The following is a 17,288-nucleotide window of genomic DNA, read 5'->3' on the forward strand; positions in this document are numbered from 1 at the left end:
TATTTTTTGGGGGGAGGGCAGCTACTGGGGGTTGAGCCCAGGGGTTTGCTACCTCTGGGATACACCTCAGCCTTTTTTTTTTTTTTTTTATGTATAAACAGGGTCTAAGTTGCTGAGGTTGGTCTTGAGCCTGTGAACCTACTGTGTCAGCTTTCCAAGTGCTGGGAGACTGCCAGAGCCAGCTCCAGGCAGTCTTTTAGCTATAAGGAACTGCTCCAAGGATCCCCCGCCCCCACTCCAGGAGTAAAAGCAGGACAAGATGCAGTTTCCAAAGGAGAAAAGGTCATTTCTTCTTCCCCTGCAGAGCAGCCATGGCCAGTTGTCCAGACTATATCCTACATAAGGGCGTCAGCCAAGCATCTGGTTGGTGTCACCCAGAGGGGTTGCCTCAGCACAAGTGCAGGTAGATAACAGCACCTTGGTGCCCATCCTTGACAGCTGGCTTTGCAAGTTGCATAACACACTTGCATTGTCCCCAGGGTTAGGGCACTCCCTAGTTCCTGCTCAGGCCTGGAACCAAGGGCAAAGGTGCCCCCACTCCACCCCAACTCCCTGGGTTCCCCAAGACAGGGCCCTGGGTACTGCAGGTGGGTGGGGCTGGGCTTCCGCACATGCAGGATGCCTCCTCAGGTAGGGCTCCGTGCTGGTGCAGGAATGGGCTGCCAAGGGACAGCTACACAGAGGGCTGGGAATGGACACTGGCATTTCAGTTCCTGTTCTCCCCAGGAGACAGACACCATGGTTCCCAATGCCCTCACCGCAAAGAAAACAGGCTGGAAGGAAAATGAGTTACCCAAGGTCACTGCCAGAATACCCGGAACACCTCTGTGTATGAATGGGGATGAAAGCTGCCCTGAGCTGGGATTTGAGAAAAGCTGGTGGAGTTTTTTGTTTTTAATTGGGGACTGAGCCCAGGGACATTCTGCCTCCCCGATACACCCCAGATGTTTTCTCTTTATTTTTTTACTTTTTGGTGGTACTGGGGATGAAACCCAGGGGCCTTCTACCTCCGGGCTACATTCTCAGACTTATTTTATATTTTTATTTGGAAACAGGGTCTCTTAAGCCAGCGAGGTTGGCTTTGAACCTCCCAAACTTGGGGATTACAAGCGTGCGCCATCATGCCTGGCTTATTCTTTATTTTGAAACAGGGTCTCAATGAGTTGCAAAGGGCCTAAGTAGCTGAGGTTGCCCGCAAACTGCGATCCTCCTGTCTCAGCCTCCCAAATCCTGGGATTACAAGCGTGCACCACCAAGCCTGGCTTTTCCTCTTTATTTTGAAACTTGGTCTCGTCTCACTAAGTTACCTCATGCTAGCCTCGAACATGTGATTCTCCTGCCTCAGGTACTTGGATTCCAGGTTTATGTCACTATATCCAGCTTCAGACACCTTGTTCTAAGAGGATGAAGTCCCAATCTAGTAAAAATTTTCTCAGCTGGACTTGGGGGCATGATGACACACACCTATAATCCCAGTACTTGGGAGGCTGAGACAGGAGGATGGAAAGGTCCAGGTCAGTCTCAGCAACTTAGCAAGACAGGTTTCAAAATAAAGAAGAAAATAGAATGCCCCCCCCCCATTTTGGGGGGTCTGGGGACGGAACCCAGGGGCATTCGACCTCTGAGCTACAGCCCCTGCCTTATTTTTTATTCTTTATTTTGAAACCGGGTCTCACTGAGTTGCAGAGGGCCTCACTAGGTAGCTGAGGCTGTCCACGAACCGCCATCCTCTGGTCTCAGCCTCCCAAATGCTGGGATTGCAAGCCTGCGCCACCACGCAGCTGGGCTCTAGAATGTCCTTGAATTCAAAGCCCAGTACTGGAAAAAAAAAAAGTCTCCCCACAGAATGGTAGAGGAGCAGTTCCCACCCTTGGAGACACACCCTTTTGAGTCTGAAGTTAGCAATGCTTTAGAGAAAGGTAGGAATCCCGGCCTAACACCTTCTCTCCCCTCCCCAGCAGACAAGGAAATGGAGGATTAGGGCTGGGGCCCTCCTCCTCCCTGACTCACTGCTGCCCTGCCCTGCTCAAGGGAACTGACGGGTCAGGGAGGTGGGGGTGGGGCAGGGAAGAAAGAGAACCTGAGAGGGGAGGCCTGCTCCTGGGCGCCCTCTGCTGGGTGAGGGGCAGAGGCAGAAAGCTACAGGGAGAGGCGGACGGCAGGGCTACATCAACAAATCTTTATTAAACTGGCAGTCACTGGGAGGAGGCCATGATGCTGGACACACCTGTAGAGAAGGGAAAGACTGAAGTCAAGTGAGGGAGAGAGGGAGGAGCCACGCCTCCAGCCATCCTCAACCAGATGGGAAAGACCATAAACCCTCCCAAGGCCCAGCCTGTCACCACAAAGGCACTTTGGTACAATAATTAAAAACAAACCCAAAACCAAGACTGTGCTGAACCGCGTGCCTGGCTCTTCGTTAAGTGTTATACAATGATTCTCTCACACGCAGGGTGAGCTGGGCATTATGACAGTTACAGCACTATTTTGTAACTTACAGTGAGGGCACCTACTTTGGAGGCTGATGTGAGGATCAAATGGCGTGTTGTAAAAAACAGCAGCACTTGTCATAATCATCCTTGCTGGGATCCCCATTCGGAACTGGGGGCACTGGAGGATGAACCCAGGGACATTCTACCGCCGAGCTCCCCTCGGTCCACCCATCCATCCACTCATTCATACAGGGGATTGAACCCAGAGGCATTCTATCCCTGAGCTATACTCCCATCCGTTTTGTTTTGTTTTGTTTTTGGTACTAAGGAAGGAACCCAGGGGCATTCTACCTCTGAGCTATACCCCTAGCCCTATTTTTTATTCCTTATTTTGAAACAGGGTCTCACTGAGTTGCAAAGGGCCTCACTAAGTAGCTGAGGCTGTCTGTGAAAGGTAATCCTATCTCAGCCTCATGAATGCTGGGATTACCAGTGTGCACCACCACGCCTGACTTTCTGTTTTGGAACAGTCTCCCTAAGAGGCTGAGGCTGGTCTTAAACCTGTGATCTTCCTGCCTTTCTAAAGTACTGGGATTATAGGCATGTGCCACCATGCCTAGCTGCTTTTTTTTTTTTTAAACAAGATCTCACTAAATTACTCAGGCTGGCCTGGGAGCTGAGATTCTCTTGTCTCAGCACAAGGTACATCACCATGCCCAACTCATCCCAATTTTTTAGATGAGAAAACGGAGGCACAGAGATGTCAGATCACCCCGTTAGTTACTAAGTAGAGAACCCAGATTCTTGCTCATATAACCAACTCCAGAGCCTACCTGGGAGCCCCTGGAGCCCCAAGGATAAGAGGGCCAAAGGGACAGAGTCCCCTGGGACAAGCAGGGTGTCCAGACCTTGTAAGACCTGAAAAACCTTGCTGAGTGCTATGGGGTGGGACTAAAGGGCCTGGCAGTCCAAGGGAAGGACGCCAGCACCCCGCTGCTCCTTTTTGGGCAGCCAGCCCCGAGACAGGTCAGCAGAGCGTGGCAGATCCTGAACGAGAATGGACCTATCTGGGTCTTTTGGGCCCCAGCCCTGGTCTGTCCAAGGGCAGCCCTCTGCCCCACGGCCCAGGCCAGCACTCACTGTCAAAGTCGATCTTCTCCACGATGTTCTTGGGTTTAATGCTTTCTTCCTGGCTGCAGATGAAGATCTGCCCTGACTCGTCAGCGCTCCAGCCGTACTTGCTCATCCACACCTTCAGCTGGTTGTCTGCAGGCAGCACAGAGAGCACAGGGTCATCAGCCAGCCTGATTCTGCAGTGCCAGGGGCTCTGGGAGGCAAGGGAAGCAGAGCTTGCCAGGCCACTGCACCTGACTGGTCCTAACATCTCCACCTGGGTATTAGCATGGCCAGAAGGGTGTCTCCCTGCTACCAAGCTGGACCTTCCTTACACGGCCTCCAGAGGGCGCGCAAAGGTTGAATCTAGGGCTATTCTGAAATAGGTTCTTTGCCTCCAGCCCTACTTTATTTTTATTTTTTCATGGTACTGGGGATCGAAACCAGGGGCATTCTACCTCCAAACTACACCTCATGCCCTATAAGTTGCTGAGAGCTTCACTAAGTAGCTAAGGCTGGCTTTGAACCTGTGAGATCCTCCTGTCTCAGCCTCCCACGCGCTGGGATTACAAGCATGTGCCATCATGCCTGGCTGTGGTACTGGGAATTTTATCCCTGGGCATTCTACCACTAAGCCTCCAGCCCCTTTATCTTGAGAAATGGCCTTTGCTAAGCAGCTGAGACTGGCCTTGAACCTGTCCTGTCATTCTTCTGTCTCAGCCTCATAAGTACTGGGATTACAGATGTGTGCCACCCACCTAGCTCTATCTTTTCTATTTATTTATTTATTTATTTATTTATTTATTTATTTATTTATTTATTTATTTATTTATTTTTTGGTGGTACTGGGGATGGAACCCAGGGGCATTGGACCTCCGAGCTACACCCCCTGCCCTATTTTTTTTTTTTTTTTTCCGGCTCTGGGGATGGAACCCAGGGGCATTTGACCTCTGAGCTACACCCCCTGGCCTATTTTTTATTCTTTATTTTGAAACCGGGTCTCACTGAGTTGCAGAGGGCCTCACTAAGTAGCTGAGGCTGTCCTCGAACCGCGATCCTCCAGGTCTCAGCCTCCCAAATGCTGGGATTACAAGCGTGCGCCACCACGCCCGGCTCCCTGCCCTATTTTTTATTCCTTATTTTGAAACAGGGTCTCACTGAGTTGCAAAGGGCCTCACTAAGTAGCTGAGGCTGGCCGTGAAACGTGATCCTCCTGTCTCAGCCTCCCAAATGCTGGGATTAGAAGTGTGCACTATCACACCTGGCTCTCATCTTTTCTTTTTACTGGGATTATTGGTGTTAAGTCACGAAGCCTGGCTTTTAATTTAATGACCTTTTTGGTACTGGGGATTGAACCCGGGGACATTCTACCTTGGAGCTACACACTCAGTATGATTTTATTTTACTTTTTGTGGTATTGGGGGTGGAACCCAGGGGCCTTCTACCTTCAGGCTATACCTCCAGCCCTATTTTATTTTTTTATTTGGAAACATGGTCTTGCTAAGTTTCTAACAGCCTCACTAAGTTGCTGAGGCTGACTTCAAACCTGCAATCCTCCTGTCTCAGCCTGCCAAGTACTGGGATTACAAACATGTGCCACTATGCCCAGCTTTTATTTTTTTATTTTGAAACAGGGTCTAAATTGCTAAGGCTGGCTCTCAAACCTGCAATTCCTCTGTCTCAGTCTCTCAAGAACTGGGATTATAAGCATGCACCACCACACCCGGCTCCCCAGCCCTTTTTAAATTTTGAAACAGTGTCTTGCTAGGTTGCTGAGAGTCTTGCTACGTTGCTAAGGCTAGTCTTAAACCTGCGATCCTCCACTCACAGCCTTCTAAGCACTGGGATTACAGGTGTGCACCACCATGCCGACTGGAAAGATCTTTTAAAAACATGGATCTGATCACAGCCTTCCTGTGGCTCTATCTCACTCAAGAGAAAGGACAAAGTCCTTCTGAGACCCCAGCCACCTGGAGATTCCCTCTGCCTCTGCCCCTCCTCTGCACCCAGCCACGCTGCTCTACCTCGGAGTGCTCAGGCCGCCCGGCAACCATAGGAGGCCCCTGCTCTGGATCTCCATGTCTACTCTGCCCTCTGGCTGCCTGCCTTGCCTTTGGGGGTAACTGTTCGACTGCCCCCTCACGAGTTCCCACTGTCCTTCACAGCATGAATGGCCAGTTTCCTCCTGAAAAAGAACCCGAGCCTTCTGTTTTGTTCACTGTCACAGGCTCAGTGCCTGGCACAGTGTTGGCACTTAATCACTGAGTGCAGGGCACGGATCCCCACCCCCACCTCGAGGAAGGGAACACCCTATGTAAGCCCTTGCTTCCTACTTGCTATCCGCTGTGCCTTCAGTGATGACTCAGGAGGCTGGGACAGGTCCTCTGAGGAGCTGGCTGAGGCCACTGCCCTACCCACCCCATCCACCCTGACTGGCACAAGGGACCCAGAGGCCTCACCTGGCAGGTCCCCGAGCATCTCAGCCAGCAGCCAGCGGTCGATGTGCTGGTATGTGATGCCCACAACATGGCAGATAACTGTGGGAGAGACAAAGACGATAAGGGGCCTCCAGGACTCCGATGCCGACCCCTCCACCCCCAGAGCCCAGGCTCAGAGGATGACTTACACTTTCGGACGGAGTCTTCAAAGCCAGTTATACCCTCCAAGAGGTCCATGTTCTCATCCAGGGCTTGCTGTGAGGGAGGGAGGCTCGGTGTTGATCAAACCCAGGGTCATTCTCCCTTTGAGCCACACCTCCAGCCATTCCCCCCATATTTTTGTGGCACTGGGGATTGAACCCAGGAGTGTCCACTGTAGAGGTGTGAAGACAAGACTAAGAGCAGGTAAATGATTTGCCTAAAACCAGGGCTTGGAGTTTATTTATTTGTTTTTATTTATTTTTGCAGGTCTGGGGATGGAACCCAGGGGTATTTGACCTCTGAGCCCTATTTTTTAGGTATTTGCGCCCCTGCCCTATTTTTTATTCTTTAATTTGAAACAGGGTCTAAGTTGCGGAGGGCCTCACTAAGTAGTTGAGGCTGTCCACAAACCGCGATGCTCCTGTCTCAGTCTCTCGAATGCTGGGATTACAAGCGTGCGCCACCACCCCAGCTAGGGCCTGGGGTTTCAACCTGGCGGGCAGACACTACAGCCCCCAGAAAGGAGACAGACACAGACCAACTGTTCTTGGTCATTGACTCTTGTTTCTGCCTCACCCAGAAAAAATGTCACCTTCCAATCAGGGCCACAGGCCTGGGGACGGGGGTCTGCATCACCCCACGCCGTCTCTGCCTCCTCGTGCTAGAGTCACTGGCCACCTGCCCACTTGGGCCCTCTGCGCTGCTGTCTGGAACTTTCCTCCCCACAGCTAGCGCCCTCGCCTCCTTTAGGTTTCTGTTTGCCACGTTCTCAGCAAGGGCCCCTTGAATAGAAGCGTGTGCAGGGGAAAGCCCCATGGGAGCTGAGGAACAGCTGGCAATGTGGACAGAAAACCAGAACCTCTACCCAGGAGGCCGGGGAGGAAGGGTGCGATCATGCTTCTCAGGGGCAGCGAGAGGGAGGTAAAATGCGCCCTGAGAATCCCGACGACTGGAGCCAGTGACGTGGCAGTCGCTGTGGATCTGAAAAGTAGTTTCACTGAGTGTGTGCGCAAGATGCTGGTGATGGCGCAGGGGGATCACAAAAGCCTGAATGGAGCTGGGCATGGTGGCTCTCGCCTGCAATCCCAGCATTCGGGAGGCAGAGACAGGAGAAGCGCAGTTTGAGGACAACCCTCAGCTACTTATTAGTGAGGCCCTTTGCAATCCAGTGAGATTCTGTTTCAAAAAAAAAAAAAAAAAAAAAAGTAGGGCTGGGGTGTATCTCAGAGGCAGAATGTCCCTGGGTTCCACCCCAAGTACTGAAGAAAAAAAAGCCTGAGTGAGCTCAAGAGCCAGGGGCAAAGTAGCCACTGGGCCCAGGCGCCTGTCCCTGGACTAGGTGACCAACAGCCCCGATGGATGGAGACTTTCAGTCTGGTTTTGGCTTGGCAGGCAGTTATCTGAAATTCCTATAGCCTTCACCCGAGTGGAGCAAGGCCAGGCCGCAGGCCTCATACTGCTTTAGAGCTGTTCTGGCAAGCGCGGTGGGAACGCTGGCTCTCCACAGGCCCACCTGTGCTAGAAGCTTGCTAAAGGGTTTTGTGTTTTTATTTTGCTACTAGGGATGGAACTCAGGGCCATTCTACCTTCAGGTTACACATCAGGCCCTATTTTATTTTTCATTTTGAAACAAAGTCTCACTAAGTTGTGGAGGGTCTTGCTGAATTGCTGAAGTTGGCCATCAACCTGTAATCCCAGTGCTTGGGAGGCTGAGACAGGAGGATCCAGATTCACAGCCAGCCTCAGCTACTTTAGTGAGGCCTCTGCAATTTAGTGAGACCCTGTTTCAAAATAAAGAATAAAATATGGGGCTGGGAGTATAGCTCGGGGGTAGAATGCCCCTGGGTTCAATCCCTTTACTGAAGGAAGAAGAAAAAAAAATAAGTCTGGGGTATGCATCTTGGAGATAAACTGCCCCTGGATTCAATCCTCAGTACAGCCAAAAAAAAAAAAAAAAAAAAAGAAAATTTTAGCTAAGTGTGGTGGCACAAACCTACAGTCCTAGTACGTGGAGGCTAAGACAAGGATTTCAGGGTTGAGGCCAACCTCAGCAACTTAGTGAGGCTCTCAGTAACTTAGATCCTCTTTAAAAAATAAAATAAAATAAAATAAAATAAAATAAAGCCAGGCATGGTGATACACTTGTAATCCCACTACATGGGAGGCTGAGACAGGATGAACTTGGTTTGTGCACAGCCTCAGCTCCTTAGTGAGGCTCTCTGAAACTTAGTGAAACCTTGTTTAAAAAAAAAAGAATGAAAATAGGGCTGGCTATTCCCAGCATTTGGGAGGCTGAGGCAGGGGGATCATGGTTCACGGACAGCCTCAGCTACTTAGTGAGGCCCTTTCCAACTCAGTGAGACCCTGTTTCAAAATAAAGAATAAAAAATAGGGCTGGGGGCTGAAAGCTCAGGGGTAAAATGCCCCTGGGTTCCACCCCCAGTTTTGCAGAAAATAATAAAGAAAAATAGGGCTGGGGGTGTAGCTCAGGGGTGGAATGCCAAGCCAGGCAGTGGCAGTCTGCAATCTCAGGGAGAATGGCTGGTGTGGGGAGGGGAGGGGAGGGGCGCTGGCACCTCGGCAGGGGCTGAGACAACTTCACCAGCCAAAAGGGCGAGAGACGGAGCGGCGCAGGAGTCAGGGCCTGAGAACACCCAGAAGCTCTGCTTTCGCTGCTTGTTTTCTCACATGATCAGCCGCCAGAGGACGAGCTGAGGTGGGAGAAGGGGTGAGATGAGGTGTGAAGCGAGGTGCAGGTCAGCAGAGAGGGAGGAACTGGGGCAGAACAGGGTCACCAGGAGGGGCAGGTGATCATGCACCCTGGAGTCATGCGCTCCTGGGGTTTCTCTCCGGCCGTGCTCACTGCCTTCAGATACAGCTGTGAGGGAGAGATGTGCACATCTGCCAGAGAAGGTAGCAGAATCTGCTTAGCCCGCACCAGGCCTGAGAATGCTGGGCTGCACAACTCCCTGGGGTGAGCTGGGAGCTGGCCGGAAGCGGCAGGGGTGAGGATGTTTAAAATTCAGGAGCAAGCCGGGCAGGATGGTGCATGCCTGCATCCCAGTACTGACAAGGTGAGTACTCCTGGCTGAGACAGGAGGATCACAGGTTTGAGGACAGACTAAGCAACTTTAGCAAGACCCTGTTTCCAATTTTTAAAAAATTAGGTCTTGCGGGATGTGGTGGCACAAGCTTGTAAATCTCAGCCCTTGGGAGGCTGAGACAGGAGGATGCACAGATTCAAAGCCAGTCTCAGCTACTTAGTGGGGCTCTCAGCAACTTAGTGAGAACCTGTTCCCAAATAAAATATAAAATAGGTCTGGGAGTATAGCTCGGAGGTAGAAAAGCCCCTGGGTTCCACTCCCAGTACCACCCAAAACAAAACAAAACAAAACAAAACAGCAAAAAATTAGGTCTTAGCCGGGCATGGTGGCACATGCTTGTAATCCCAGCATTCAGGAGACAGAGACTGAAGGATCGTGTTTCTCGGACAGCCTCAGTTATTTAGTGAGGCCCTTTGCAACTTAGTGAGACCCTGTTTTGAAATAAAGATTAAAAGCTGGGCGTGGTGGCGCACGCTTGTAATCCCTGTGCTTGGGAAGCAGAAACAGGAGGATCGCGCTGGTTCAAAGCCAGCCCCATTGGCTTAAGAGACCCTGTTTCCAAAAATTTTTTAAAGTATAAAATAGGTCTGGGAGTGCAGCCCAGAGGTAGAAGGGCTTCCAGGAACCCCAGTACCACCAAAAAAAAAAATAATAATAATAAAAAGAATAAAAAATAGGGGTTAGGGGTACAATTCGGAGATAGAATGCCCCTGGGCTCCATCCCCAGTACTGCAAAAAAATAAAATAAAATAAAGTTCAGGAGCAAATTTTGGTGAGAACAAGGCTAATGTGGTAGCTTCCAACCTTACTAATTTCAGAATAACCTGAACAGGGTGTTACAATCCTAAAGCCTACACCACACCCTAACACTTCTTCTGGGCCCCAGTAATTCCAATATAATTACTTAAAACTTTAGCCAGGAGTTGGGTGTGGTGGTGTTTGCCTGTAATCCCCTGGGAGGCTGAGACAGGAGAATCACAGGTTCGAGGGCAGCCTCCACAAGTAGTGAGACTCTCAATCTAGTAAAACTGTTAATAATTAAAAAAAAATAAGAGTGTTGGGGTATTGCTCAGAGGAAAAATGGCCCTGGGTTCAATCCTCAGTACCAAAAGACAAAACAAAACAAAAACTTAGGTGGGCACAGTGGCATACACCTGCAATCCCAGCACTCCAAAGGCTGAGACAGGAGGATCAAAGGTTTGAGGCCAGCCACAGCAACTTAGCCAGACTCTCAGGAATTGAGCAATATCGTTCCAAAACACAAATAAGCCAGGCATGGTGATGCACGCTTGTAATCCCAGGGATTTGCGAGGCCGAGACAGTAGAATTACACAGGTTCAAAGCCAGCCTCAACTACTGAGCTACTGAGTGAGGCTCTCAGCAACTTAGTGAGACCCTGTTTCCAAATAAAGTATAAAATAGGTCTGGGAGGGAATATAGCCCAGAGGTAGAAAAGCCCCTGGGTTCCACCCCCCAGTACACACACAAACACACACACACACACACACACACACACGGTTGGGGGTATAGCTCAGAACACACACACACACACACACACACACACACACACACACACACACACACACAGGGTTGGGGGTATAGCTCAGAGGAAGAATGCCCCTGGATTCAATCCTCAATACTAAAAAACCAAACCAAGCCTCCGAGGCTCAATGCGCTAAGAACTGAGATCAGTAGAAGATAAGCTAGTTGGCCAAGAGACCAAGACACCAAGAGGTTGGGAGCCTAATGGACCATCCATGTCACTTTCCAAATGTCTCAGAATTAGGATAGCAGTAAGGAGTGGTAGTGAGAAGGCCCAAATTCTTCAAGAAATGAGGAGGCGCACGCACACTTGTAGTCCCAGCATTCGGGAGGACCACGGTTCTCGGACAGCCTCAGCTACTTGGTGAAGCCCTTTGCAGCTCAAGTGGTAAACGATAGTGTGCACTGCGGTTCCTTCCAGCATTCTGCTCTAGACAGTGAGACCCCACCCTGCCCTGGCACCCCTTTTACCCAGAAGGCCTGGAAGTGGCAGGTCTCCAGCAGGTCCCCGAGGTACAAAATCTGTCGGATGGGCCGCTCTTCTTGCTGGCAGGAGGAACATTAAGGGAAAATGGCTTGGGTCCCAAATCATCCCTCCCCAGCTACATTCTTAGTCTGGCCCCTTTTCCTCAAAGCTTTAGCTTGGGAGAAAAACTGAAAATTGAAGCCATCTGATTTCCTCTGTGGAAGAGCTCAGCAAAAAGGGTATTTACTGCAGCACTGCTTCTAAGAGCCAAAGGTGAGAAACAGCTGATGATGAGGACACGCCAACATTCACGGAGACATGGATGGACGCCATGGACACAGGGCAGAGGGGGCTCATCTCTCCTCAGCACCAACGAGCAGGCGGGCATGGCAGCCGGGGCAGAAGGCCCACTGCCCTGCCAGGCATAGGTGAAGAGTCGGCATGCTGAGTTTCTCAAGCGATTGACAGCAAGTTGGAGGCTCAACACTGGACCAGCCACAAAAGAGCACGAGGGCAGAAACGGAGAGTTCACGGATTTTTTTTTTTTTTTTTTTTTTTTTTGTGGGCCTGGTGATGGAACCCAGGGGCCTTCTATCTCTGAGCTACACACTAGCCGTGTTTTTTATTCTTTTTTTGAAACCGGGTCTCACCGAGTTGCAAAGGGCCTCACTAAGTGGATGGGGCTGTTTGTGAACTACGATCCTCCTGTCTCAGCCTCCCGAATGCTGAAATTACAAGTGTGTGCCACCACGCCCGGCTGAGTTCACTGATTTTTGCTCACCTAAGTCACATTCCTGTCCTGGAGGAGCTGGCAGTCCAGGCCTCCACTGTCTACAGCCCCTCTTGCCTGCTACCTTGCCCACGGTGCCCTCAGCTCTGAAGCTTTCTGTGGAGTATGGCTGCGTGCCACTGAGAACCTCTGGCGGCCCTGGGCACGCTGCCCCCTGAGCTCTTTTGTCCCTCCCGTTGCCTCCCCATTCACCTGGCCATCACGTATTCCCTCGCCTCGGAAGCTTTCCCTCACCCCTGCTGCTCCCCAAGCCAGCCCCGCACCCTGGGCTGCCACTGAGAGGCACCTGTGTACCCCCCGGCCTGGGAGAGCTCCCTGAGGACAGGGCCCAGCACACCTCAGTCACCACAGCCCAGCACTGCCCCACACCAGCCTGAGGCCACAGACCCCTTCATCTGCTAGCCCCCCTGGTTTCCGCACCCAGCCCTGGCGCCGAAGGATACATGTGCCTGGTCGATCATGCACTTGCAGAGGGTGAAGTCGGTGTGGGGCAGGTTGGTGAGGGCCTTCAGCAGGATCTGGGCAGTGACCGTGGTCTGAAAGAAGGCTGGGTTGAACTGGTACCTGGGAAGGGGAAGAAGAGACATGGCAACCATGGCACCTCCAGGTCCCCAAGCCTTATCAGGTGCCAGGCAGGCGGCCGCCGCTCTGGTCCGGAGCTTGGGAGTTGGACATACTTGTCTCCAATCCAAGCACACTTTCTGACTGTGCAATCGTAACCTCCCTGGGCCCATTTTCCTGCTCTGGAGATGAGAACAGTCCAGCCTCACAGCCACCCAGGGGGGCAAATGGCAACATGTGACCCATAAACAAAGGAGAGAAGTAACCACATGGAGGAGTGAGGCCCTGGGGCCAGGCTGCCTGGCTCAAAGCTGCCCAGGTGAAGGGCCTTGGCACACTTATTTCAGAAATTCTCTGGGCCTCAGTTTCCTCTGTTCCAAAAGAGGACAAGATTGAGGAGGTAGCTGGCTGGACTGTGTGCTAAACATGCATCATGCCCAGAGTTCAATCTCCAGCAAAACCAAACCAAAACAAAAAAGCCCAGAAGTGCCTGTAATCGCAGTTCTTAGGCTGAAACAAAAGCATGGCAGGTTCAAAGACAGCCTCAGCATTGTGGTGAGACTCTCAGCCAACCATCAAGAATCTGTTTCAAAACAAAACATAAAAAAGGGCTGCTGAGTTCAACCCCCAGTACCACAAACAGCAACAACAATAACAGAAACAAACCCACATCTACCTCACAGGGGTGACATGGTGGCTGAGACAAAACATCCAGGGCCTGTAGCATAGCACCCAGAACACAAGGAGCACTCACCAAACACTGGTGCTCACCACAAACAACCCAGGCCACCCACAAATGCAAGCGTTACCTCCATTCATTCATTCTTCACTCACTGGTACTGGGGATTGAACCCAGAGGCATTCCACCTCTGAGTTAAACCCCCAGCCCAAGCCAGGCATGGTGGCGTACACTTGTGATCCCAGCATTTGGGAGGCTAAGACAGGAGGATTCCGGATTCACGAATAGCCTCAGCTACTTAGTGAGGCCCTTTGCAACTCAGTGAGATCCTGTTTCAAAATAAAGAATAAGCCAAGCGTGGTGGCACACATTTGTAATCCCCACGCTTGGGAGGCTGAGACAGGAGGATCGCATAGGTTTGAAGCCAGCCTCAGCTACTTAATGAGGCTCTCAGCAACTTAGTGAGATCCTGTTTCCAAATAAAGCCAGAGGTAGTAAAGCCCCTGGGTTCCATCCCCAGTACCACCAAAAAAAAAAAAAAAAAAAAAAAAAAAAAAAGATAGGGTTAGGTGTATAGCTCAGGGGTAGAGTACCCCTGATTCAATCTCCAGCACCAAAAACAAAAAGGTGCCATAAACCATCAACCCAGTGCCGAACAGAAGGTGCTAAGTGCAAAAGCGCTCCTGTTGTATGACTAGTTGTGTCAAGCTCAAACAAGCCAACCTGAGATAAGCTGAGCGGGATGCAGCACGTGTGGTAAACAATCACACAAAGCCGGGCCACAAGAGTTCGATGGCAGTTACCAAGGTGGGGGCCTGGTCAGAACCAAACACGGGCAAAGGTCCCGTGTAGCACTAGCGACACTACAAGGATGGTGACTACATCGCAGTTCATTTGTAATTATTTGTTTTATATTACTGTGCTATACATGTTTTATTTTTATGGTATTGGGAATTGAACCCAGGGGTATTCTGTCTCCAAACTACGCAGCCTCAGCACTTTTTGTTTTGTTTTTTTTTTTTTTTTGGTGGTGGTACTGGGGATGGAACCCAGGGGCCTTCTACCTCCGGGCTACACTCCCAGACCTATTTTATATTTTTTATTTGGAAACAGGGTCTCTTAAGCCAGCGGAGGTTGGCTTCGAACCTGTTCGATCCTCCTGTCTCAGCTTCCCAAGCACAGGGATTACAAGCGTGTGCCACCACGCCCGGCTTATTGTTTTGTTTTGAAACAGGGTCTTGCTAGGTTGCTGAAGCTAGTCTGGAACCTGTAATCCTCCTGTCTCAGTCTCTCAAGTACTGGGATTACAGATGTGCACCATCACACCAACTATATACGTGTATTTTATTACTTTTTTGCAGTACTAGGGATGGAAGAAATCCAGGGACATTCGACCTCTGAGCTACACTCCCTGCCCTATTTTTTATTCTTTATTTTGAAACCGGGTCTCACTGAGTTGCAGAGGGCCTCACTAGGTAGCTGAGGCTGTCCGCGAACTGCCATCCTCCGGTCTCAGCCTCCCAAATGCTGGGATTACAAGCCTGCGCCACCATGCCTGGCTTTATTCTTAAAATTTTTTTTTTTTTTTTTTTTTTGTGGTACTGGGGTTCCTGGAAGCCCCATTACTTCTGGGCTACACTCCCAGACCTATTCTATACTTTTTTATTTTTTGGAAACAGGGTCTCTTAAGCCAGCATGTCTGGCTTCCAACCTGCGCGATCCTCCTGTCTCCGCCTCCCAAGCGCAGGGATTACAAGTGTGCGTCACCACGCCCGGTACTATTCTTAATTTTTGAAACAGGGTCTCACTGAGTTGCAAAGGGCCTCACCAAGTGGCTGAGGCTAGCCGCAAACCTCGATCCTCTTGTCTCAGCCTCCCAAATGCTGGTAATTACCAGTGTGCACCACCACACCCAGCTCATATTTGTGTTTTATACTTAAATTTTAACTCCCTCATCCCAATTTCTCTGGTTTCTTAGTCTTGCACACCAAAGAGAAGCCCCATCCTGGAGGGAGCACGACCCTGCTAGCTAGCCAATAGCATGGGGGTGGGGACAGGCTAAGACACTCACAACTTGAGGACAGCCAGGTTGGCTTCCAGATCGTAGGCATTCTCCTTGGCCTGCGTCTCCACATAGCGCTCCAGGGTTGCCAGGTTCTCAGGATTGTACCTAGAGGAGAATCAAGACAGGTGAGTAGAGTACACAGGAGCTGAGGCCAGTCCCCTTATGGGACCAAGGAGCCACTGGAATCTGCTTCTCCTTTCTTCACTTCCCCCCTAAATCTTGCCCTGCCCATTGGCTTTACCCAATAGTGAGTCAGCTCTACATCTCTAATAACACCTGCCTACAAAGCTGGGCATGGTGGTGTATGCTTGTGATCCCAGCATTTGGGAGGGTGAGACAGGGGGACTGCGGTTCATGGACAGCCTCAGCTGCTTAGTGAGGCCCTTTGCAACTCAGTGAAATTCTGTTTCAAAATGAAGACTAAGTCGGGCATGGTGGCACATGCTTGTAATCCCAGCATTTGGGAGGCTGAGACAGGAGGATCGCAGGTTCATGGACAGCCTCAGTTACTTAGGGAGGCCCTGTTTCAAAATAAAGAATAAGCCGGGCGTGGTGGTGCACGCTTGTAATCCCAGCTCTGGGAGGCTGAGACGGGAGGATTGTGGTTTGTGGACAGCTTCAGATGCTTAGTGAGGCCCTTTGCAACTCGGTGAGACTCTGTTTCAAAAATAAAGAATAAAAAATACGGCTGGGGGTGTAGCTCAGAGGTAGAATGCCCCTGGGTTCCAGTCCCAGTACCACCCCACACATACACACCAAACAAACAAAAAACCCTGCCTACAAGCCAGATGTCTCACCTAAGCTTTAAGCCTTATTAGAACTTGGGTCATAACTAGGATGACTCCCCAGCCTTGGCCATTCACTGCAATCTACATATATGGCCTCCTGATCGTCCCTACTCTTCCTCTCCTGCCTAGGGAGGCTAGTTTCCTCTAATTTAGTCCTGAATATCCCAGCCTTTGCTTCCCTAGGCCTGGCTCGGATCACACCTGGCCATCATGTCTGCTGTCGTGCTTGTCTCCCCTCTGAAACGAGGGCTCAGTCCAAGTCCACAAAACCATGATTCGTGTCTGTCTTATTCATCTCTGAAGTCCAGCACTGCTAAGTACCGACAGAACAGACACCGATGAATACGTGTTGAGTAAATAACACGAGGGGCAGAGAATGGAGAGATTAAGAGAAACTGAGAGACTGAGGAGCTGATAGAGAAAACCGAGGGACAGAAAGAGGACGGCTGAGGGAGAGGGAAAACTTTGGAGCGGTAGGCTCTCTCTTGCCTCTAGTGCTGTTTCCTTAAACATCTCCTCCAGGATGGGCCGCCACAGCGGAATGACGGGGAAACTTCGGCCCGGGACCCTGACCACCCCGTGCGGTCCCCAGAAGTCCTCTCCACCCCGCTCTGCCAGAGCCCGCCCCCCGACCGAGCGCGGACCTATCGATGCCCTTGAGCAACTTGCCCACGTTCGCTCTCATCTGCTCAAACATCGCCATAACTACTGTCGCCTTCCACAACCACGGCTGGAATCGAACACCGGCGCGGCGCCCTCGGGGACCGGAAGAGGAAGAGGCTGCAGAAACGGAAATACGTCCTCGTCGCTCCGGCTACCGGGGACCGGAAGGGAAGGCTCCTCCCGCAGCGGCCACGCCTTCCAGATGTCACGTGACTCCGCCGCCGGCGCGGTCGGCGCGTGCGCAGTCAGTCGCGGCGCCGGCCGGCCGCGGCGTGAGAACCCTCAGCTGCGCAGTGCGCAGGCGCGGGAGGGCGGGGCCGGGCGCTCCGGGGCCGCAGATCCCGGGTCCGCAGCCTGTGGCGCGCTCCCGCCAGAACTTTTCGGAAAGGGGCGGTAGTTTAGGCGGCGCTCTCAGGCAGCTTTACCTGCGGCCGTGATAGCACTAT

The 17,288-nt window shown here is 51.3% G+C and overlaps 1 protein-coding gene across 3 annotated transcripts; it reads right to left on the reverse strand.

Annotated features, from left to right (window-relative positions):
* Window positions 1–2,167: 2,167 nt before the first annotated feature.
* EIF3K (eukaryotic translation initiation factor 3 subunit K) lies at window positions 2,168–16,919 on the reverse strand (the record flags this gene model as incomplete). 3 transcript variants are annotated; one of them, XM_080703189.1, is made up of 8 exons in its annotated part: window positions 2,168–2,227; window positions 3,573–3,698; window positions 6,005–6,082; window positions 6,172–6,238; window positions 11,302–11,376; window positions 12,530–12,650; window positions 15,398–15,496; window positions 16,824–16,919. In XM_080703189.1, the coding sequence occupies 8 exons, from the start codon at window positions 16,880–16,882 to the stop codon at window positions 2,196–2,198; spliced, it is 657 nt and encodes a 218-aa protein (XP_080559315.1). In that variant the 3' UTR covers window positions 2,168–2,195. The 3 variants fall into 3 exon arrangements, with proteins under 3 accessions (XP_080559315.1, XP_080559316.1, XP_080559317.1); XM_080703190.1 differs by lacking the exon at window positions 6,005–6,082; XM_080703191.1 differs by lacking the exon at window positions 15,398–15,496 and having other exon boundaries at window positions 16,824–16,882.
* Between the last annotated feature and the right edge of the window lie 369 nt (window positions 16,920–17,288).

The sequence above is a fragment of the Muscardinus avellanarius genome (genome assembly GCF_963383645.1).
Source record: "Muscardinus avellanarius genome assembly, chromosome: 10".
NCBI classification, from domain to species: domain Eukaryota; kingdom Metazoa; phylum Chordata; class Mammalia; order Rodentia; family Gliridae; genus Muscardinus; species Muscardinus avellanarius.